Here is a 23,962-nt window from a genome sequence, read left to right as displayed (position 1 = left end):
AGACTATCACAGTTCAGTTCAAAGGTTTGGATCATCTCCAGATGCAGATGTACCTCATCACCCAGATTATGGCTGCAAGGCAGAGTTGAGCGTGCGAGTCCAGTATCAAATGGGCCTGTTATCCTGTTGTCTACAGAAGGACAATCAATTTCTCAAAATGAAATATATTTAAAAATAATAGTTTTCAGTCTGAGCGAGCTGAGTTTTTAGCAGGATTGTTTAGGGGGTCTGAATGGCACCCAGAATGTAAGACAGACTTCTAGAGAAGATAAACACTCATGCATGTGTCGTTCTGGTCAAACTGAAGTAAAGATACCAGTTCTGTCCTGCAGAAAATCTGAATTACTGTTAGGAGATGGTGAAGAGATTTTTTTTGGAGCCTCTTTGCTGCCTCCTAGGGACCCTGTGGATGTTTACAGCTCAGGGGTCAGCAACCTGTGGCTCTGGAGCCGCATGTGGCTCTTTTACCCCTCTGCTGCGGCTTATCTCTCAAAATATGTGTTACAACCGCCAATGTGTGACACCTGCCAGCACACAATTTATTAAGCTTTTCAACCCCCGTAGGACAACCATGGATAAATCCAAGAAAAGAAAAGTTTCCGAAGAAAACAGAATGTTTAATTCAACTACATATGCTAGATTTGTGGCCGCTCAAGAAATAGTCAGGCACGGGAAGGGTTTTGTGGCTCCCGGTGTTTTCTTTTCTGTGGGAAATGGGTCCAAATGGCTCTTTGAGTATTTAAGGTTGCAGACCCCTGATGTAAAGGAAAGTACACTTTAGTGCAATACATGTTCTTTAATGTTACTCAGCTGCTACCAGCTCTATGAGGAAATGCTCAGGTTCCATGTGGATTTATATTTGCTTTTCTGCACGCTAAGAAATGATCAGGGAGGCAAAGGTTTCTGTTTAGCTGGAGTAGCTGAATGTCAGGCCCAGCGCAAGAACGACAGTCCAAGTTCAGCTCTTTATTTGTTCACACCATATAGACAGAATCTTGACAGACTAAAGCTATGCTTCTCTACCCTTAAGAGATGTAACCTGGGAGACGACTAGGGAGTGGCTATCCCGACTCTCTTTCTGGGTCTTCTATTTAGCTCCAGGCTGGGCTGCCACTTGCTTCATCCCTCTCCTCAGAATGTGTTTCCTGCTTCCTGGGAAACTCCAAGTAGTCCTCAACTTACAATAATTCATTTAGTGACCATTCAAAGTTACAACGGCACTGAAAATGTGACCTATGACTGTTTTTTTTTTACAGTTGCAACCGTTCCAGCATCCCCCATGGTCAAATGATCAAAATGTGGGCATTTGGCAACTGGCTCATATTTATGACGGTTGCAGCATCCCCGGGTCACGTGATCTCCTTTTGTGACCTTCTGACAAGCAAAGTCAATGGGGAAAGCCAGGTTCACTTAACAAACATGTTGCCAACTTCGTAACTGCAAGTGATTCATTTAACAACCGCGGCAAAAAAGGTTGTAAAATAGGGCAAAATTCTCTTAACGACTGTCTCACTTAGCAACAGAAATGTTGGGCTCAATTGTGGTCCAGGACTATCTATGCCCCTTTACTGTAGTCCATCACATCGCCTCCTCTTCTGTAGACAGAATCCATTACACTCAATGATATTACCTCGTTCTGCTCTTCATTTTCACCTCATTTATTCTGTCAGGTACATAATCCTACAAAGAAAGAGACAGACCACATCATTCGCTTGTCTATCATCAGACATAATACAGATTCTTTTTAGAAAGTAGGAAAGCAAGACAGAAAATCACATCCAAAATGAATAAATTGAAGGTTTATTAATATAGAAAGGCTATGGACTAGGTCAGGTCAAACTTAATGCAGGGGAACATTTTTTTCATTCATTTCATTACTCCATTCATTTTCATAATGAGAAACTGAATTGCTTTCATGATTTCTTGGTAAACTCACATTTGCTCCATTCCCAGTTGAGCATTTCCTTTCAAATGGCTGCTTCACAATCACAAGTTACTTTCCTAGAATGTCCCAGGTATTATAAGTTTGGGGTGTTCTGGGGAAGTCAAGAAACTTACAGAGATATACACAAAAAGCATAGGATATTTCTCTTTGAAGATATGATCCAGTTAGCAACATAAGGTATGTTTGCTGCCTATTAGTTTCCTTATAAAAAAAATAATGAAGACTGAAAGAGGGATGGTAAAAAATATTATGGCATTCAGCCAGCTTGGAGATCAGTCAGAACATTTCCTATCTTGCCCTTTTGATCCACGTTTTGCCCCATTTAAGCTGGTTCTCTTTCATCAAAAAGGAAGTTGAACTAAAGGAACTAAAGGAAGGAAGTTGAACAGAAGTGCCATCAACTGGTTTGGTGTTATAATGCAATGTTTCCCAACCTCAGCAATTTCAAAATGCAGGGACCCAAAGGTGCTTTTTTTCAAGAGGCAACAGGACTTCTTGGTTTTTCTTTGAAGATGTTTCGTTTCTCATCCAAGAAGCTTCTTCAGCTCTCTGAAGAAGCTTCTTGCATGAGAAGCGAAACGTCTTCAAACAAAAAAACAGAAAGTCCAGTTGCCTCTTGAAAAAAAGCACCATGTTTGAGACAACCATGACCTGGATGACGGAGAACCTCCATAGACATTTAAAATGCGGGGACTTCAACTCCCAGAATTCCCTAGTCAGCATGCTTTAAGATATCTGGACTTCAACTCCCAGAATTCCCCAGCCAGCCAGCAAACTGCCTGGGGAGTTCTAGGAGTTGAAGTCCACACATCTTAAAGTTGCTGAGGTTGAGAAAACACTGGTCTAGTGAATATGACCTGGAGCAAAACATAGTCCCTATTTTTTTCCCCTTACATGAAATATATAAAAGGATGAATCTGAGTATTACTCGGGCCATCTTTTTAATAAGCTTTTCCACTTCCTTTTGCTTGGCCAGGTTTCCCTGGACTTTCCTGTTACATTCTTCAGCACTGCCGATATAGGCTCGGAGAAATGCTTCCAGCTTAATCTTGGCAAAATTATGTTCCTTTGTCCTCTGCTCAGTCAGGTAAGCAGGGTGCTGCAAGAAAATTAAAAAAAAAAACCAAATGTATTAAAGAATATACAGACAGATACTTATTTATTTATCTATCTTGTTCTCTCTCTCATCTATCCGTTGTGGCCCACCAACAGCCAGCAGAGCCTGTTCCCGATATGCGCATGCGCAGAGCTGTCAGGAGAAGGGAACAGTTAAGGAATAGGGGTCGACTTGGGAATAAAGGCACAAATGGATGCTGAATGGCCCCTCCCACAGGGAATAAATCGGAGCAAAAGGGGAGTGGTGTTTGCAGGAGACAATTAGTTCGTTTATTAGTGTGAAGATTTGCTTATCTGAGTTGGTGCCTCACAGAGATTCCTTGCCAAGTATTTCATTGTACAGTGTTGCGCTTGGAAGCTATCGGCTTGACAACTATCCAAGGACTGATAAGATCTGTTGTTGCAATTCACCCTTGAAAGGCTTGTTGCTGAGACTTTTCTATATGTGAATGCTAAGAATTCACATTAGCCAAATAAAAAGGGTTTTTTTGGGACAAGGAGTCTGTTCGTGATTTTGTGAAGCCTAGGTCAGAACTCTATCTATCTATCTATCTATCTATCTATCTATCTATCTATCTATCTATCTATCTATCTATCATCTAACTATCTCTCTATCTCTCTATCTATCATCTAACTCTATCTATCTATCTATCTATCTATCTATCTATCTATCATCTATCTATCTATCATCTAATGAGAAAAACCTCTAGATCTGGGCCCTATCCTTGACAGTTTTTAACTTTCCTCATTAAAATACCGCTTTTCAGCCGAAGAAATATTGACGCTTAAGAACAGAGTATTCAAACGCAATAAAGTCACAAAAAAACCCCAATAACTAAATATGATTTTAAAAAATATCAATTGTGCAATCTGTGCAGATACACCTGCAAAGGAAATACACCCATATTTGGAATTTGGGATTCAGCTATAAGATGGATAGGAAGGCTTACCAAATAGAAGTTTTCAACCTCATCCCAGGTGAGGCCTGACGACTGGAAGGAGTTTTCCTTTCTCTGCACCTCAATGTAATACTTTCTACGGGAAGAAAAGCATGGTCTTCAATGGATCATTTTGGCCACTGCCCACCGCCAATGTTAAAAATCTCATACATGGAAAGTGTTTACCTGCTCAGATTGATGCCCAAACCCTATTGTGATTGCAGTATGGCTGCATCAATTTGCAGGCAAGAAAGGAACAAGGGCTTAATTTAGTCTGCCTTTATTTATTAAATGTATATGCCACCCAATTTCCAGCAACCAGGATTATCTGTCTGTCTATCCATCTATCATCCATCCATCATCCATCTTGTTTACCTATCTGTCTACCTATCTACCCATCTATCTGTCTATTGATTTGTCCAGCTATCTGTCCATCTATCATCCATCCATCGTCCATCTGTCTATCTGTCCATTATCTTCCATCCTATCTATCCGTCTATCCATCTATCACTCCCTCCATCTATCTATCATCCAGCCGTCTATCGTCCATTTGTCTACTTATCTATCCTTCTACCTATCTACCCATCTGTCTGTCTGTCTATCCATCTGTCCAACTATCTGTCCATCTATCAGCCATCCTATCTATCTGTCTATCCATCCATCATCCATCCTATCTATCTATCCATCCCTCCCTCACTCCCTCTATCTATCATCCATCCATTGTCCATCTGTCTACCTATCTTACCCATCTACCTATCTACCCATCTATCTGTCTGTCTGTCTATCCATCTGTCCGGCTATCTATCCTCCATCTGTCTATCCGTTCATCCATTTATCATCCATTCTGTCTATCTGTTTATCCATCTATCTATCCCTCCCTCCCTCTGTCATCTATCTATCTATCTATCATCCCTCCATCTATCGTATGGCAATAATATTAAAATTATTACAATTACATTACAATTACATTCTCAATGATCAAATATGAAGCTATTTATTTCCAAATTCAAAGATAGACTATTTATTTAAAAACATGTAAAAAGAAGGGGGAAACAGCAAATATTTTTTAAAAAACAGGATGGGAATAAAGGCGAAAAAAAGGCATATATCAACCCACCCATCCACCCAGAGGATGGAATGGAAAGCACTCTGCACATTCTCAGGAACCCTCATACCCCTGCCCTGCTTTCCCAGGGATTTCTCCTCCCTCCGCCTCAGCCCGGCCCAGCCCTTACAGCCGATGAGCTACCGAGCGGGCCAGCCTTCGCTCCGACCCCAAGCCGCCCAGCAGCCCCGCCGCCATTGATCCGGCCCGGTGAGCCCAAACGATGCACGACTCCACACAACCCAGAGCCCGGATCGCGTTCTGTGGTTTCCCTGGCAACCTCCGAAAAGGAAGTGCCTTTTGCCGAATTGACGGCGGTTTTCTCCAATGGGAGAAAGAATCCCATACCCGGGGGGCGGTCCCTCATGATGACATAGAGATATAATATAGAGCGGCACGCTTCATTTGTGGACAGTCGAACGAGCTTCCCGCCGCGCACAACCGTCTCAGGGTATTAATTTATGGATTAGGACGTTTTACGTCAACAGAGCGCCACAACAGGGCTGTGGCCGCAGGAGCCCCGTTACGTCATCAATCCACGCGCCAGGCAGCATGGCGAAGGCCGCGGCGGGCTGTGGCCTTCTGCTGATCCGTGAGCACTACCTGCTCGGCGCCCGCTGGGAAGGTAGAGCGTTTGGCGGGATAGCTGCTCCCTCTTCTTCTCGGGATCCCCACGTGATTCTCCCAACCCTGCCCTTAGAACCCTCACTCGGTGCCTCCTTTGCCCTCCCTGGATTAATTGCCCTATCGGGTGCTTTCTTACTACGATTCCCAGAATTCCCGGCAGGCAGCCATCTTGGAAAGGGACTTTGGTTCAGCCCGCTGGAGGAGGTGGCTTGGATGGGAGGCTCAACAGGTGTCTAAGGAAGTGCCAGTATTGAGCTCACCCATCTCACCCTCCTATTGCTACTATTACTGTTCCTCCTACTACTAGTAGTAAAGTTACTACTGTTCTTTATTTGCATTTTATTTTTTTAAGTAGTTGTGGTTTTATTATTATTATTGTTATTTATTAATTCAATTATTAATTTATATTCAATTTTTATGGGTTTACCTATTGCTTTTACAGTTGTTCTTATTGGATTGCTGTCTTTTAACCACTGGGCCACCCTAACAAATTGAATAAATCAATAACACAATAAATGTTCCACCTCTTCTAATTTTCTCCTGACAACAACCCTGTTAAGTAGGACAGACAGAATTGGCCTCAAGTCACCCGAATCCAACACCACGCATTGCCAGACTACACGGTGTTTGGATGCTGAAATCCTAATGTGGAGTATTTGCGGTAAACAGGAACAGAGTTGGAAGGGACCTTGGAGGTCATTTAGTCCAACCCCCTGCTCACACAGGAGACCTGGACTAGGGATTCGAACCGCTGAACTGCCGATCTTGCTGACCGACAAGCTCAGTGTCTTAGCCACCTAGTCAGGCTGGTGGTTTTGTGGCTTGTGTGGAAGTCCACGCAAGAGGGCAGCCACTAAGCATTCAACGAAAGCTGCGCTTTTGATGTGCATCGTGATTTTAGTTGTGGGCTGTGTAAGTTGATTTGCTTGAGTCCCTCCCTGGCATCATGGCTAACTGAATCCGAACTCTGCAAAGTTTTCCTGCGTGGTTGGATGGATTGGGAGCAACTACTCAATCCTACTTCTGATTGAGACTTCATATCAGTTGTTAAAAAGCATCTCGATTGTGTAATTATTTAACCTCAACAGAGGTTTTTGAGCTTGGACAACCATTTGTACCCAACACTATAGGACAGAGATGGCAAACCTTTACGGCACCGAGTGCCCAAAACGGAAAGTGCATGGATGTGCATGCGCCGTAGCACCGGAAACCCCAAAACCAGCTGGCCAGTGCATGATTTTTGGCTGGCTGATTTTTTGGCCATTTTCCAGGCCAGTTTCCGGGTCTTTTTTGGCCCGAAAACGGCTGGAAAACGGCCCGGGAAACAGTCTGGTTTTTGGCCTTTTTTGGACCGTTTTCAGGTTGTTTTTCACACTGTTTTTCAGGTCATTTTCAGGCCGTGTTTGGGCCAAAAACCGCCTGGAAAATGGCCCTGAAAACGGCCTGATTTTTGGCCATTTTTCAGGCTGTTTTCCAATGCTCTGGCACCCGTGAAGACCAACTGGCCGGAAACCGGAAGAGTAGCTGGCGACGGCACGCGTGCCCACAGAGCGGGCTCTGCTTGCCACCTCTGGCACGCATGCCATAGGTTCACCATCACAGCTATAGGACCTCTTGCCCGAGCGGATCATTGGACTAGAAGACCTTTTAAGGTCCCTTCCAACTCTGTTATTCTGTTAATATTGGTTCACTTAGCCCTTAATTGAAAATCACAAGCTGAAAGGGAAAAAGTTGATTTTTTTGAAAAAAACTAATGAATTAGTTACACGCTTAGAAATCTCTGAAAAAAGTTCAAATAATGACTGCAATCTTCTTCGAGAGTAAACCAACGATTGTCTGTTTGACAGGTGCAAAAGGAAGATGGGGTTTGCAATTCCTACGCTCCCCTTACAGATTTTGCAGTAGCGGAATGGTTTTGGAGGATATCAACAAGCCGGTGATCGACCGAATCATCAGAGTGGATCACGCAGGCGAATTCGGGGCAAATCGCATTTATGCCGGTCAGATGGCTGTCTTAGGCAGAAGTTCAGTAGGACCAGTCATTCGTGTAAGTATTTTTACCCCACTGATTTCATCGTCCTTGTTCTAATACTTTTTAAAAAACCTTTTAAGTTCAACTGGTAGCCAGAATATATTTTTTTTTACAACTACTTTATATCAGCGGTCACCAACCAGTCCACAAGAAAATTTTGGTGGTCCACAGAAAAATTATTTGCATTTTTTATATTGCACTAAATTTATTTATTTATTTATTTATTTATTTATTTATTTATTTATTTATTTATTTATTTGTCGTATTTCTATGCCGCCCACTCTCCGAGGATTCTGGGCGGCTTGCAACAAAGACAGTATACTAATTAGCATATTGCCCCCAACAATCTGGGGTCCTCATTTTACCCACCACGGAAGGATGGAAGGCTGAGTCAACCTTGAGCCGGTGAGATTTGATCCGCTGATCTGCTGAACTAGCAGTCAACTGAAGTAGCTGCAGTACTGCACTCTAACCACTGCGCCACCTCGGCTCTTAAATAGATAAATACTATTTATCTTTTTAAAAAATTCATATTAGTGGTCCACCGGATTTAAAATTACGAATTTACTGGTCCCTGAGGTCCAAAAGGTTGGTGACCCCTGCTTTATATAGTTAATTCTCCACAATGATTTGTGGAGTAAACCATTGTTGCTGGAGTCCTGTTGTATTAAACCATAACAAAGGTTGTCTTTGACTTACAGCTGTTTGTTTAATGACAGTTCAAAGTTACAAGCGCCTGGGGGGGAGGGGTAACTTATTTATAACCTTTCCTCACATTTATGACTGTTTATGACACCCCGTGATCATGTGACCGAAATTCATATGTTTCGCAACCAACTCGCCTTTACTACTGTTTGAGATCTTTTTGACCAAAGAATCAATTGGGGAAACTGGATTCCCTTAAAAACCACACTATTTGCTTAACAATTGCAGGGATTTTGCCTAACCACCACATTAAAAATGGTCATAAAATTGCTCATGGCCACAGGGTGACTCACTTTATGACTGTCCTGACATGAGAGAAATCCAGGTTCCCAACGGTGAACATAAATAAAGTACTACCTGTATGATTAGATCAGTTCTGGCCTAGACTGTTAAGATTGCGTGCATCTAACCATTGTTTATTGAAAGCATGGCTTGTGGCTCAGAGCAGTGTATGAACTCGGCTCGTATGGGCTTTATGATGGTTTAGCAAAATTAAAAGACTGCGGTGTGTATCTCCGGATTGAGAGAGCATACAGATAGAAGACTTCTGAACTATGGGGAACTATCTTTGTGTTTTTATTTTAATCCAGCAAATGTGGGAACAAGAAAAGGACCATTTGAAACAAATGAAGGAGTTGGTGATTTTGTACAGAGTCCGTCCAACTATTTTGTTACCTCTGTGGGACGTGGCAGGTTATATGTTAGGTGAGCATCAGTGTTTTTCTTTTCCTAATATATATCTCTGAGATATGTATCCTCCCAAGCACAGCTGTGATTTTGATGTTTTATCTCTAGGTGCTGGCACAGCTTTGCTTGGGAAAAAAGCTGCCATGGCCTGCACAGTAGCTGTGGAAGAAAGCATCGCTGTGCATTACAACAACCAGATCAGGGTCCTCGTAGAAGAAGACCCCGAGAAATACAAGGAGTTATTACAGGTATCCCTGTGCTAAAACGTTACGGATATAATCTACTTTATGATATTGTTTTTGTTTAATTTAGAGCAGTGTTTTTCAAACTTGACAACCTCAAGATCCGTGGATTTCAACTCCGGAACATGCTAGTTGAGGAATTCTGGGAGTTGAAGTCTACACACCTTAAAAGTTCCTCAGTATGACTGGGGAATTCTGGCAGTTGAAGTCCACATACCTTAAAAGTTCCTCAGTACAATTGGGGAATTCTGGGAATTGAAGTCCACACACTTTAAAAGTTCCTCAGTACGACTGGGGAATTCTGGGAGTTGAAGTCCACACACCTTAAAAGTTCCTCAGTACAATTGGGGAATTCTGGGAGTTGAAGTCCACACACCTTAAAAGTTCCTCAGTATGGCTGGGGAATTCTGGGAGTTGAAGTGGGTGGATAGATAGATAGATAGATAGATAGATAGATAGATAGATAGATAGATAGATAGATAGATAGATAAATTTGAGAAGGAATCTGGTGGGCCAAATTTCATAAGTTCAGCATTTCCCAACATTTCCCCATTGAATGGAATTTCCTAAATTTCCAGTGGAAGCAAAGGATGTTAACCATGTGTGATTTAAAATCTTGTTGATCACTTCTCAGCCTAGAGTGCCAGCTTGCCAGTTCCCCAAAAGAATATTCTTTGTTTTCATTATTTTGAAAGCCTGTTTCAAGAACTGATGACAAGTCCCGGTTTTGGGTCAGAGAGGGATGCAGGAGCTGAAAGCAGGCACTTGGAAGCCATCTGCTACTCAGACGTTGTATATTTTCATTTAAAGTGTATCTACAAAATTTTGACATTTCTGGCCTTTTTTTAAAACATATGTCTTGTTTTCTCACTTGACTTGCTTCTGGGATACAACCCACCCCCGTCCCTCCCCACCAGATCATCAAGAAATTTCGCGATGAAGAGATGCAGCATCACGACACTGGAATTGAGTACGATGCGGAACTGGTAAGTTGGCAACAAACCTCCTCAGAATTTGCGTAATCAAAAGCACCCATGCTGGCTCAGGAATTCTGGGAGTTGAAGTCCGGTTAACATGGTTACCCACCTGTGGTCTAGCCTATTAAGAGATATTGAGAAGGGAATGCGAGTTGCAAGTATTTCAGCAACTGGACCATTTCCCACATGCAACCAATAGTTCTCAAAGCATCTAAGGGTGCTTTGAATGTTCGTTATTTTTGTTTTTCCTGCCTTTTCTGGAAACCCAGAAACTGGTTAAGTCTCTTCCCTGGGAACACAGGAGCTTTCAGGGAACTGTTTACAAAATCATCTCATCAACCCTTGTAGAGCTGGAGCAATTAAGGCACGATTTCTTAAAATAACATTTAACAAAGTAAAAGAGTTGCAAGGGACCTTGGAGGTCTTCTAGTCCAACCCTGTTCAAGCAGGAGACCCTATACCCGTGATGGCGAACCCATGGCACGTGTGCCCAAAGTCAGTGGTGGGTTGCCCCCGGTTCGGACCGGTTCGCGAGAACTGGTAGTAAAACCGGTGGGAGGCTCCGCCCACTGACCCGGATGTCATCAAAGTTGATCTGGGCATGCGCGACGCGCAATGCGAACCAGTAGTAAAGGTAAGTAGATCCCACCCCTGCCCAAAGTGGCACGCAAAGCCATGTTACCCGGCACGCACGGCCTAGCCTGTTTGTCTTCCGGTTTTCTGGCGCGCATGCGTGCACGACGATCACTTGTCCTTTCGGCAGTGCCGAAAACTGGGGTGTGCATGCGTGCAGCTGATTGTCATGCGTGCCACAACCCAGACATTTGGCTTTTCCGGAGCGCGATCCCTTCGCACACATGGCAGTGCCGAAAACCGGCCTGCGCATGCACACCAGCCAGTTCATCATCGAGCGCACATGCGCACTAGAACCCGGAAGTTCGGCTTTTCGGAGCATAGCCCTGACAACCGTGCGTGCGCATATTGTTTCCGCACGCTGCCCTATACTATTCTGGACAAATGGCTATCCAATCTCTTCCTAAAAACCTCCAATGATGTAGCACCCACAACTTCCGGAGTCGAGCCAGTTCAATGGTTGATCATTGTCAGGAAATATCTCCATAGTTTTAAGTTGGATCTGTTGTGGCTCCGTTACCTGAGCCTGAGAGAGTGAAGGAGAGGAGTTGGCAAGGCCTCCCTCTCCAGGACCCTCCTCTCTGGCAATGCCTTCGGTGCCCACCGAAGGGCAAGAGATAGGGCCGGGGCCAAGCACATCCACACAGCCACAGGTGGACAGTAATGAGGGAGATGACTCTTGGCTGGATCCTCGGCAGCGTCGCAAGATAAGCGCGCACAATAGAAGAAGAGGCATGCCAGAGATTAAGCTGAGTCACTGGACCACACCCCACAGGGTATAAAAGGGGGTGAGGTGGCCATTCAGACTCTGTGACGGACAAAACTAACTACTATCGAGTCACATTGCATCTTTGGAAACAACATTATCGGCCTTGGATTTATTTTCCGAACTGGACAATTCTTGAACTGTGTGTATTTTGTTTATGAGTAAAGTTCTTGGCAAGCAGCTACTGGGTTGCTGCCAAGCTTCTTATCGGAAGAATTGGTTGTCTGCCAGTTTATTTAACCCCCGGCTGTCTGTTTGTGTGCATGTGTGAGACGGGGACAGAACAGGATCTCTTTAATGATTTCCCACCCATTCTTGTCCTGCCCTGAGATGTTTTGGAGAATAAATGCATCCGTTCTTCTTTGCCCCGATTTTAACTGGAATAGCAAAAGCAAACGTTTCAGCCTTGAGTTGTTGTTGGTAGCCGTTTTGAAGATAAACGGAAAATATAAAACAGTTCTAATATTCAGTGTTCTTTCTTTTTTCTTTGCATAGACTCCGGGATATTCAGTTTTGAAGAATGCTATACAAGTCGGATGTAAAGCAGCGATATTTTTATCGGAAAGAATTTAAATTTGGCCACGGTAGATTTATAGTCTCTATAGATGGGGATTCTTTTGTTCTCTTCGTTCTTCTTGTCACTTGGGGAAAGCTGATGGTTAACATTTCGACTGTCTGAAATTGTTGGAAACTTGCTGGGGAGGTTACACAACTGTTTTCATGCGCTTTCCACCTGAAAAACTTGTTTTGCTGCCACTTTTTTGGGGGCAATTGCGACATCTTTTTTTTTTCAACGAAAGGGATTCCTTATAGAATAGCCATCTAGCCTTCCCTCCCGAGATAACGTTAACTTATTATTAAAGTTTGTACTGAAAAGCAAGTCACGCTGCTTAAAAACCAATCGTGTGTTTTCTAATGGAAGATTCAGGAGTAGATGCTGGTTGAAATAAAATGGTGCTTCATTCCAAAGCTTTTTAAGCATTAAATTTTAAGCTTTTTTAAAAAAAACTTTATTTAAAAATAATAATAGTAAAAAAATTAGAGCAGCTTTACTGGGGCCAATGTTGTAAAACATGTTGGACACCTAAGATGCATTACAAGTCGTCCTCAATTTATGACCACAATTGAGCCCAAAACCTCTGTTAAGTGAGACAGTTGAGTTTTACAATCTTCCTTATCACAGTTGTTACGTGAATCATTGCAGTGTTCTGCCCCAGCTACGGACCCCAAAGAATGCAGCACACACAAAGTCTGTACAAACCTTAGTTTACTAAATTAGTTTTTTTTTTTTTTTCAAACAAAGGCTGTTAATTAACTTTCTTAACAGCCTACAAGAATCCAAAGAATAAATAATCGTAATCTTACTATGGTTGGCAGAAAGCCCAGAAGCAATTTGCAAAGAACGAAGATCAAGGAGAGTGAACGAAGTTGTTCCCTGCAAATTGCTTCAGTCGGTGTTCCTTCTTAAATAGGCTAAGGGAGTGGCCAATTAGCCCCAAGCCATACTCTCGAGGAGACCTCCTCCTGAGGAGCCACTCCTGCCTTTTGGCAGCTCTGCGCACCCGTGCATTGAGAAGAGGCTCCTCCTCTTCATCCTCTTCACTTAAAGGAGCTTCTGGAGGTTCTGAAGGCCCTGCTGAATCCCTGCCTCTGGCACCACATCTTCTCCAGCTTCCTCATTGTCTGACTCGAGCGCCAGCTGCACCACACCAGCCTCCTTGCTGTCTGAATCAGCCACCAGCCGCACAGGCCGCGTACGGGCCACAACATGCAGTTCTTAAATTAGTAACACGGTTGTTAAGTGAATCTGGCTTCCCTATGGACTTTGTCAGGTCGCAAAAGGGGATGCCGTAACCCTCGGACACATAAATAAGAGTCAGTTTCCAAGCGTCTGAATTTTGATCACAGGAATGCTGCAACGGTCGTAAGTGTGAAAAATGGTCCATAAGTCGCTTTTTTCAGTGGCGTCGTAACTTTGAACTGTCACAAAATGTTGTAAATCGAAATACCTGCGGAGCATATTACATTGCATTTTACTTGCTTATTTATTGAATTTATATTGCCTGTGGTGACTCAAGGCGGCTTACAGAATAAAAAAAATAATATTGCGGTTTGTTGCACGGCCAGCCAGATGTTTTACACTGGATTTGGCATTTTTCATCCACGTATTACAGTATTTTAGGATTTAAGACTTATTGTCACTTTAAACGTACACCGATTGGCATACCTGAAAATGAAATTCCGTTGCCTACAGCTCTCAAAGGGTCAGCACCTCCAATATACACTCCATAAGCATGACAAAAATATAAATATTATATTTTTTGGAGTATAAGATGCAACAGAGTATAAGATGCAGCTTAGTTTTTGGGGAGGAAAATAGGGGGGAGAAATCTACCTAGTGTCCTTAGTCTGGTCCAGTTCAGCACATTAGTTTGCTGGTTTTTATCCCCTGCTTGGGGATAATAAAACAGCTTCCAAAGCACAACTGATCTTTGGAGGGCTGAAAAAAAGCTTCAAAAACCCAAATTCGGTTAAGAGATGGAAAGTTAAATGAAATTAGAATAACGAATGTGAAGAAGTGTATTGTTTTTGCTAAAATGGCAAAACGACTAATTATTAGATAAAGGTGATGTAAAATAAATTCAGAAAAATATATGGTTAAAATGGTAAAATGATTAATAAGGAACTATACGATATAAGCTGGTCCACCTTAGGAAAATAATTGTGAAAAATTGATTGCGTTTAAAGTAAATATTGTGTTTAGAATAAAAAAACCGGAAAATAGATGTGATAAAGGGAGAAGTAAGATGAAATAAGCTAAGATAAGGAGGTTAGGGCACATGGCAATATTGATTATATATTAGGTTGACTCAGCCTTGCGTCCTTTCTAAGGTAGGTAAATTGAGGACCCAGTTTGTGGGGGCAATAAGCTGACTTTGTATAAATATACAAAAGGATGAAGGCTATTGCTTAGCGCATTGTAAGCCGCCCTGAGTCTCCGGAGAAGGGCGGCATATAAATCAAATTTAAAAAAAAAAACACAACTCTTTTCCCTGGCAACAAAAGTTTGGAGCTCAATTGTGGTCGTAAAACAAGGACTCCCTATAATCCAGTTCCTCTCCATTCCCTCCCGCTTTCTTTCTTTGATCCTTTCTCCTAGGCAAGAGATCTGATTGCTGGCAGATTTCTCCCTTTGGAAACCAGAGGTGGCCCCAGATAGAGAGGGTGGCAAGCAATCCTGGTTTGTTTGGACATCCTGGCTTCTTGTCCCTCCTTCCAGCCACCGCCCAGGACAAATCCACGCCCTTCGTGGAGCCCTTTCGTTTTTCTCCCTCTTCTCTCCTCCTCCTCTTCTAGCAACCTCCTTCTACTCCTACTCCTGCGCTTCTCCCGCCCGGATAATCCTGGAACCCAACCAAGGGGGGGCAGCCCGTCCCTTCGGGTCCCACCTCCCCTTCCTCCTCCTCCTCCTCCTCTCCTCCTCCTCCTCCATCCCAGACTTTGGCATTTCCTCTGAGCTCATCCCCCTAAAGTGACGCGCCGCGTTCCCCACTCGGAAGAGGAAGAGAACGGAAAAAAAGGAGAAGAAAAGTTTTTGCAGAACTTGGCTTCTGCAAGCGACGCCGCGAAAGCAAGCAGCGGCCCGGTTCCAGGACGCGGACGGGGAGAACCCGGGTTGACCAAACCCCAAGCCACCGACGACGGTGATCCACAACCGTGAGTGGCCCCGCCCGTGCCCGTCCGTCCCTTCCTCCGAGCGGTTGTAAATCCCGGGGGAAAGTCTCCCTTGGGCGCCCGCGGGCGCCAGGCCAGCAAGTTAAACAGTCGCAGCAAGTTAACAGTCGCAGAGTCGGGATTCTCGGGGCCGGGGAAGGAGGAAAAGGAGGCTGCCTTGTCCTGCACCGTCCCGTCGAAAGCTACCGGAGCCCCCCCCCCCAAAAAAAGCATCGGCGATGGGGTGAAACGCTGCCAGCCCGGAGGAAAGCAGCAACGGGCGCGTTTGCAGAAGCAGCAGCAGCAGCAGCAGCGCTGAACTCGACGGGCGATGCATTGACGGCGCTGCAGCTGAGACCCCCACATACACACACACACACACACACACACACACACACACACACACACACCCCATCCATGGCCGTCTACAGCCTCAACCTGCGCGTCTTCTGGCCGCTCCTGACTTGCGCTTGCACCCTCCTGCTCTGCCTGTTGCAAGCGCTGCGCGGCAAGGCCGGCCCGACGGGAGGGGAAGCGGTGGGGAGCCGCCTGCCGGGACCTCTGCTGCTCCTGTTGCTGCTGCTGGCCGCGCTGGGCTTGGGCTGGCGGGCTTGGTGGAGGGTGCGTCGGCTGCCGTCCAAACGCGGCTCGCTCGGCGCTTCCAGCGGACGGGAACCCCGGCGCCGCGCATTGCTGGACGGCTTCTACGAGACGCGGCTGCGGCTCTCGCCCCACGTGCTGGGCCACAGCAAAGCCCACGTCAGCCTGGTGGTCGGGGAGCTGGTGCGCGCCGGCAAAGCGGCCGGCCGGCTGTCCTTCCGCGGGGATTTCATCCAAGTGGGCAGCGCTTACGAGCAGCACAAGGTGGGCAGCCCCGACGGCTTCGACGTGCTGGTGCCGCTCCGGTTGCCGCCCCGTCTGGAGCTGCGGGTCCTGCCTTGCGCTCCGGAGCCACAGCAGCAGCCGCAACAGCAGAGGCAACCGGGCTCGAGGGCTGCTTTCCTCTGCGCTTTGCGCGTAACCGACGGCGCGCAAGGCTCCCCGAGCCGGGCTCTGTGCGTGGCTGCAAGCCCGGGAGAAGAAGAAGAAGATGGGGCGTCCCTGCTGTCGGCGGCGCTGGTGGCCCGTTGGTTCCAGGCGCAAGTGCAGCGCTGCCTTTGCGCCGTACGTGCCCGCCTGCAAGAGCGCTGCCGGGTGCAGTTAGCCGTCGGTGGTGCGCCCTGCCCGCTGGTTTTGCAGATCGCGCCGCGCTCGGATTACGTCTGCTGCCACCTCTCCCTGACCGTCCACCTCACCCCGGCCATCCCGCTGGGCGAGGGGCTCTACCTCACCCCCTGGGCCTGCTGCCCCCAGCTTTCTGCGGCACCCCAACTGGGCACCTTCTGGACTCTCAACCTCTCCAAAGCGGAGCAGCGCTTGCTGGCCTGGCTTCGGGACCAAGTCCCCGCGGACTCCTGCCACCTGAAATGCCTGCAGATCCTCAAAGGGTTGAGGGAGCTGGGGGGCCGCGCCCTGGAGCCCCCCTGGGCTGCCCAGTGGGACCGAGTCCTCTCCTCCTACGTCCTCAAGACGGCCCTTTTCTGGGTGCTCCTGCGTAACCCGTGGCAAGCTTGGGAGGACCGGTTTTTGGTGGCCCGGCTGGAGGACGTGGTCCTGTTCCTGGTGCAGACTCTCCAGCGAGGGAGGCTGGCTCACCTGTTCCTCGGCAACCCTCACCTGCCCGAAATCCTGAGCTTGCCCAAATTCGTCAAGGAAGCCTCTCCGGTGAATCTGCTGGCTGATTTTGAACGGCCCACTTTGGAGAGGGTGGCCTCGCAGCTGCTGAGCGTCTGGAAGCAGGCTCCCAGGATCATCCGGGTGTACAGTGGCCGCAGGTACCCAAAGCAGCATCTCACCTGAGGCTCCTTCTTTTACCCCCTCGCCAAGTCTGGACTTTGCATCCAAAAAAATGAAGGTTTGAATGGCCGTCTATTCCCCAAGACAAATTAGGACAGGTGCTAAGTTGGGGAGAACGTGGGGAGGGTGAGGACATCTGAAGGATCTTGTCTAGGAGCATGAAGAGTGTCTACATTGGAGTTTTTGGTCTTAAGAATTGGACACGTGAGTTCCGTTCTGATCCTGTGTGGAACTCGGGTGCTGCTGGATCAGATTTGGGTTGCTTTTTTTACCAGCAACCGTCAGGGGTTTGCTCGAAGGAGAGGAAGGATGGAGGATGGAAGGAACATCTTCTGGGGGTTCACCAAAGTTTCAAAGAGGGCAGATGATTGGTCCTCATCGCACCTGACCCGTTTCTGACTTCTTCTGCTCAGGGTTTCTGCCTTCGTCCGCAAAATTTTCAAGCTGCTCTTCGGTGGGTTTGAAGGGCAATTCTTGATAGCAGGGGTGAAATGTAAAATTTGTTACTACCGGTTCTGTGGGTGTGGCTTGGTGTGGGGGGGTAATATGGGTGGCCGTGGCCAATTTTTTCTTTAAAAAAAAAACTTTTCAAAGCATTTTTTTCTAATGCCTTGAAAAGCCTCTGCCAATCAGGCAACTCAGCTGGGATCGTCAGAGAGGCTTTTTTAAAAATACCTCTCTGAGGATTAGGCAACTCAGCTGGGATTGTCAGAGACTCTTCAAAGCATTTTTTTTACCACCTCTTCAGCCAAGAGGCTGCAGAAAAAAATGCTTTGAAAAGCCTCTGACGATCCCAGCTGAGCCGCGCGATCATCAGAGGCTTTTTTTTTTTACTTTTAAAAGCATTTTTTCGTTGGAAGAGGTTGTAGAAAAAATGCTTTTAAAAGTAAAAAAAAAAAAAGCCTCTGATGAACCTGCGGCTCAGCTGGGCATGGGGGGGTGCAGGGATTTTTGCTACCGGTTCTCCGAACCACCCACTGCCATCGCTACCGGATCGGGCGATCCGGTCTGAACCGGGAGCATTTCACCCCTGCTTGATAGGGAAAAGTTGAGAGTTTCTACTTGGGGAAATATCAGGCTGTTATGACTCATGCTCCTGGGATTGATGTTCTGTTTTTTCTCCCAGCCAAGTTAGGAATCCGAGTGGGCGTTCGTCGCCTGCTTTGGCATTTCGCCCAGTGTCTTGAAGCAGTCTTGATTTTTTTTTTCAGCGCCAAGATCCGAGGGTCAAAGAACGAAAAGATGGACTGCGGCAGTGGTGGGTTTCACTTACCTTTTCTACCGGGTTGGAACTGTGACCGTGCCCGCGTGCGGTGCTTCTGTGCATGCGCAGAGTGTCCGTGATGACATCCAGGCAGGTGGGCGGAGCCTCCTGCCACCGCCACTACCGGTTTGCACGAACCAGTAGAAACCCACCACTGGACTGCAGCCCTGATATGTGGCTGCTTATTATGGGCTGAAATAGAAGAGAAAAAAACACAGCCTCATTAAGTTTACAGGGAGTCCTCAACTTACAACCATTCAGTTAGTGACTGTTTCAAGTTACAAAAGTCCCGAAAAAAGGTGACTTAGGGACCGTTTTTCACATTATTTGCAGCATCCCCATGGTCACGTGATCAAAATTTGGATGTTTGCCCATTGGCTCATATTTATGAAGGTCCCCGGGGTCATTTTGCGACCTTCTGACAAGCAAAGTCCATGGGGAGTTCAGATTCACTTAACAACCGTGTGACTAATTTAAGAACTTACTGTGATTCACTTAACAACGGTGGCAAGGAAGGTCGTAAGATGGGGCAAAACTCACTGTCTTGCTTAGCAACAGAAGTTTGAGGTGCAAATTGTTGGTCGTAAGCGGAATTATGGTCATAAGTCATGTCGGTCCTTAAGTAGATCATTACATGTCCAATTTAATAGCCTTTTTTGCAAGTGATCTTTAAACAAATACAGCAATTGTAAAGCTTAACCCATTGCCCACAAGTCAGTTTTAGCAGAAGTAAATGCAAAATTATCATACGTCACCATCATGGGATTGCAGGACATGCAAACAGCTGTAAATGCAGTCCGAATCCTGAGCACCCAAAATTCAATCGCGTGCAGCTGTCAGAATTTTAAATCCAGTTCATCTCTACTTCCGTCATAACTTTGAACGGTTGCTAAGCAACTGGTCATAAGTGAAGGACTACCTGTGCTCCTTTGAGAGCAGTCATCTAACACATGGGGACCTCCCAAATGCGGCTCAGGATGACGGGAGCTCAGATTCGGCACCTCAGGAGTGGGCCTGGTTGGCGGAGTCTCCTAAAGCAGGGGTCTCCAACCTTGGCAACATTTAAGATTTGTGGACTTCAACTCCCAGAATTCCCCAAAGGGGATTTGTCAGCCACATATAGGAAGCCACATTCCCCAAAGGGAATTCTGGGAGTTGAAGTCCACAAGTCTTAAAAGTTGCCAAGGTAGGAGATTCCTGGTCAAAGGGACTGAATACCAATATGTATTCGGAGACCAAAATCAATAGCCCTTTATTTTCAGGAAAGTTTTTTTCTTTCTTTCTTCCTTTCTTTTTGGCGTTGCCTAGGCTGTGTGAAATTTTCTGAAGCATTCGGACATTCATTAAACTAATTATAAACAGAGACATTCAGCTTGCTAGTAAGCTGCCTTCTTTAACAGAGGCTGATTCCAAACATTCAATATTGTCAATTGGAAAACACTAATTCTACCCTTAATGGCCGTCTTTTTAATAAAAGCTGACCTCCCAGGCCGTCATTGAGAAGGTTTGGGAAGGAAAGGGATTATTCAGACTTCTGCTATTTGTTATTCCGGTGACTCTCTTGGCGTTTGGCCCACATCGACACCTTTCTCAGATTAAAAAAAACCAAACGGGAAACGGGGAGTCTTAACTCCTTCCTATCGGTAGTGACAAATGGAAGATGCAAGGATGTGAAATGGTTCGGTAGGTCAAAAATGTTCTCTGGCAGTGCAAAAGTTCCATTTTAGTCCAGTTTCCGTGCCAAGAATCAGATCTGTAAAGGCTATGGTGCAATGCTTTGTAGAGCAATCTGTAGACTGCAGATTGAGACATCCAAAATATATATTTTTCAAAAAGAATTATGTAATGCCACCGTTCAGTTGCCAAATGTTGAAAATCATCCTCTCTCCTCATCCCTCTTTCTCTCCCTGTCTCTCTCCCCGTCTGTCTCCCTCCCTCCCTCTCTCCTCTCTCTCTCTCCGTCTCCCTCCCTCCCTCTCTCGATCTCCCTCCCTCCCACCCCCCTCTCTCTTTCTCCGTCTCCCTCCCCCTCTCTCTCCCAGTCTCCCTCCCCTTCTGTCTCTCCCAGTCTCCCTCCCTCTCCCTCTCTCCCTGTCTCCCTCCCTCCCTCTCTCCCTCCTCATCTCTCTCCCTCTCTCCCTGTCTCCCTCCCTCTCCCTCTCTCTCTCTCCATCTCCTTCCTTCCCTCTCTCACTCTCTCCCCGTCTCCCTCCCTCCCTCTCTCTCTCCCTCTGTCTCTCTCTCTCCCTCTCGATTAAACCCCCTCCCCCTGACACACACACACACACACACAAACACAATTCCACAGGGCCCAGCACACATTTTGAAATGATATTTTGAGTTCTCCATTGCAGTCTGCAGTGTTACCGTACAACCCGAGATCTATGACCGGACTTTCAAAATTGGCATTATTTCAAGTGCCTCCTGCTTAGTTATGAAATATGGGGGGGGGGAGGAATTCCAAAAAGAGAGAGAGAGAGAGAGATAAATTTCCATTTGTAAGGATTGCGGTTGGTTTCAAGCCAAGGAAGTGGAATCAAAAAGCCAGTTGTGTAGGGCGTTAACATGATTTGTGATCTGAAAATGACTTGAGGCTGAGCACGTTGAAGATGGTGTTGAAGGGGTAGTCCTGAAACCAGCTGGTTGGCTGGCATTTCTTGGCGGGGCAAGACGGTTGATGAAATGAGAAGTGATGGTGGGTCCAAACATTTGCCAGAGGGGGTACCAGGTGTTAAGAAGAGATTATTTTCCTAAGTATGGAATTTCTGAAGCTGGAACAACCACTGAACAAATCTGTTTTTGCATCAGCTGTAGATCTTAAGAAGGTCTTGATTTGGAGTAGTTTTTTCAAAGCTCTGTTTCTGACTTATGGGCCCTAACTTTTTTTAAAAAAAATAAGTTTCGGGTTGGGTCGTGCGGAATGCATGAACTCATGAAAGACACACCCTCGGGAAGATGGGGCCTGTTGGTTGAACAGGTGTGAGAGTTGGAGAAGAAAACGTCTTGAGCGTGACAGAAAGATTTGAAGAAACGGTTGAAAAAGGGAGAGTATTGAGAAAAATGTGTGAAATCTACATTGGTGGATAGTTTGTGAAATATGGGCTAAGAATACAGGTAAGTCCTCAATGTACGACCACAATTGAGCCTCAAATTTATGTTGTTAAGTGAGAAATTCGTTTAGTGAGTTTTGCTCCATTTTACGACTTTTCTTTTCCATACATGTTAAGCAAATCACTGCGGTTGTTAAATTATCTGGTTTCCCCATTGACTTGGCTTGATAGGCGGTCGTAAAAGGGGATCACGTCACCTGACTCTGGGACATTTCAACTGTCATAAAGGTGAGTCAGTTGTCAAGCATCCGGAATGTAAATCTCGTGACCCTGGGGATGCTGCAACGGTCGTAAGTGTGAAAAACGGTCATAAGTCACTTTTTAAAGTACCGTTATAACTTAGAACAGTCACTAAACAAACTGTTGTAGGTCAAGGACTACCTGGAACACATTTCTGGGTCATTGTTCCTGGGCTCAACCAGGATCTCTCAATCTTGGCAATTTTAAGATACATTTAATCCGCCACCAAAAAAAAAAAAGGTTGTAAAATTGGATCGGTCACATGACCTACCCATTTTACGACCTGTACGACTAAATGGACAGGCGCCATTACAGTCGTATGTCGAGGACTAGCCGTATAGTCCTGATCAGGAAAACAGAGCTGGGTTTAATTCATGTTTCTTCTACATCTGCATTCTTCTAACAGCTGCTGTCTGTTTTTTCCAAGATCATTTTGATGGATGTTTCTCTGTGTCGAGAATTTATTTTGCGTCTTTCCAGAGGAGCTTTTTTTGAGGTGTTTTCTTGGTGTTGTTCTCCATTTGTCAAAGTTCCCTCACGATTATACGCCTTTGGGGCAGGAACGGATGTGTGGGAAGCCACAGAAAAAAAACCAAAACAATGGTGCAACAAAAGTTGTGAAGGTGCGAGAACTTCATCCCTGGAGAAACTTTCAAGTAGAGACTGGACTGCCATCTGTCAGAAATGGTGTAGGGTCTCCTGCTTGGGCAGGGGATTGGACTTGATGACCTCCAAGGTCCCTTGCAACTCTTGTTATTCTGAAAAACACCTTTGCACACATTTTGGGCTGCCTAATCACGTTAAGTCACCGCAAGAACCTCACATCCCCTTTTCAACGAAATTTTGAAATTCTCTTTTCACGGGTTTGGCAAATGGGCATAGCGTTGTGTGTTACTGACTTTGTGTAATTTTTGCACAGGTTTACTAAAAGTTTAAATCGCATAGAGAGGGGAAAAAAAAGAACGCTTTTGAAGTGAGTATTTTAAAAGCACGTTTTCACCGCATGCTTCATCCTTGGCAAGCAATGCACCGATACACATTCCCACTTCTCCCCTCCTCCTCCTCTTTCTTTTCTACCAGTCCTCTAGATTTAATTTAATCGGGATGAGTCACCCGTCAATCTCTGCGGAAATTAATCATTAAGAGTTATTACGGGTAGGTTTACAAAGCTTCGAGCTGTTAGACTTATTTATTCAGCTATCCCAGGGTCTAATAAGAGCATTCCTCTTTAATTGGAAGAGCCATCCGAGGTAATGCAAGATTTCAGACGCTGGGGCTGCTGCCTGTGGCTTTTTAAAATGCCGTCTGATCCCACACCGTGTGTTTCTGAAACGCTGAAATATAAGCCAAGTTTGGACTCAACAGCCACAAAGCGACATAAAAGTACATTTTTTAGATCATCATCTTTTAATGACCCCATATGATCCCCTTGCGGGGTGGAGCCTGGGCAGCTGATTGGAGCTGACTATTTACTGGCCAGATGCCCTTCTTGTCGCCAATACGGAGTTGTTGTTGTTTTCCAGCAGATATATTCTCATTGTGCCCAGAGAGAGATAAAGTACTTTTAGATGTCTGTATTTTATTCGGAGCAAATGCATTGAAGCAGGGAGGCTTCTGAATAAACATGCATACAATTGCGTGGTTAAGATAGTTTGCAAACATTGCCTGATCACCTCCTAGGGCCATGATGGCGAACATATGGCGGAGCCATATTGTTGGGCACGCAAGCGCAGTTCCGGTGCGCATACATTTGCTGGCCAGCTGATTTTCGGGCCTTTCGGTCCCACTGGAAGCCGTTTCCAACCTCCGGGGGGGTGAGGAAGGCTGTTTTTGCCCTCCCCAGGCGCCTAGAAAGTCTCTGGAGCATGGGGAGGGCAAAAACCGGGCCTACCAGGCCCACTGTGCCATTGCGTGCCAAAAGTAGTGGGGGCACATAGAATTATGGGTGTGGGCACGCCTGCACAC

At 45.7% G+C, this 23,962-nt stretch overlaps 2 protein-coding genes across 2 annotated transcripts; both read left to right on the top strand.

Moving 5' to 3' along the window:
- The first annotated feature begins 5,618 nt into the window (after positions 1-5,618).
- On the top strand, positions 5,619-12,749 carry COQ7 (coenzyme Q7, hydroxylase). Its single transcript, XM_070954990.1, has 6 exons — positions 5,619-5,729; positions 7,579-7,778; positions 9,059-9,173; positions 9,264-9,403; positions 10,315-10,383; positions 12,269-12,749. Exons 1-6 carry the CDS (start codon positions 5,657-5,659, stop codon positions 12,344-12,346), a joined length of 675 nt encoding a protein of 224 aa, XP_070811091.1. The 5' UTR covers positions 5,619-5,656; the 3' UTR covers positions 12,347-12,749.
- A 3,155-nt stretch (positions 12,750-15,904) lies between these two features.
- ITPRIPL2 (ITPRIP like 2) lies at positions 15,905-17,529 on the top strand. The gene has a single exon (XM_070955197.1). The coding sequence runs from the start codon at positions 15,905-15,907 to the stop codon at positions 17,384-17,386; it is 1,482 nt and encodes a 493-aa protein (XP_070811298.1). The 3' UTR covers positions 17,387-17,529.
- Positions 17,530-23,962: the final 6,433 nt, after the last annotated feature.

This window comes from Pituophis catenifer, unplaced genomic scaffold (assembly GCF_029215685.1).
Source record: "Pituophis catenifer annectens isolate HBS135680 unplaced genomic scaffold, rPitCat1.0.hap2 SCAF_16, whole genome shotgun sequence".
Lineage (NCBI taxonomy): Eukaryota > Metazoa > Chordata > Lepidosauria > Squamata > Colubridae > Pituophis > Pituophis catenifer.
The sequence above is the reverse complement of the archived record's forward strand: the minus strand, read 5'-3'. Positions and strand labels throughout refer to the sequence as shown.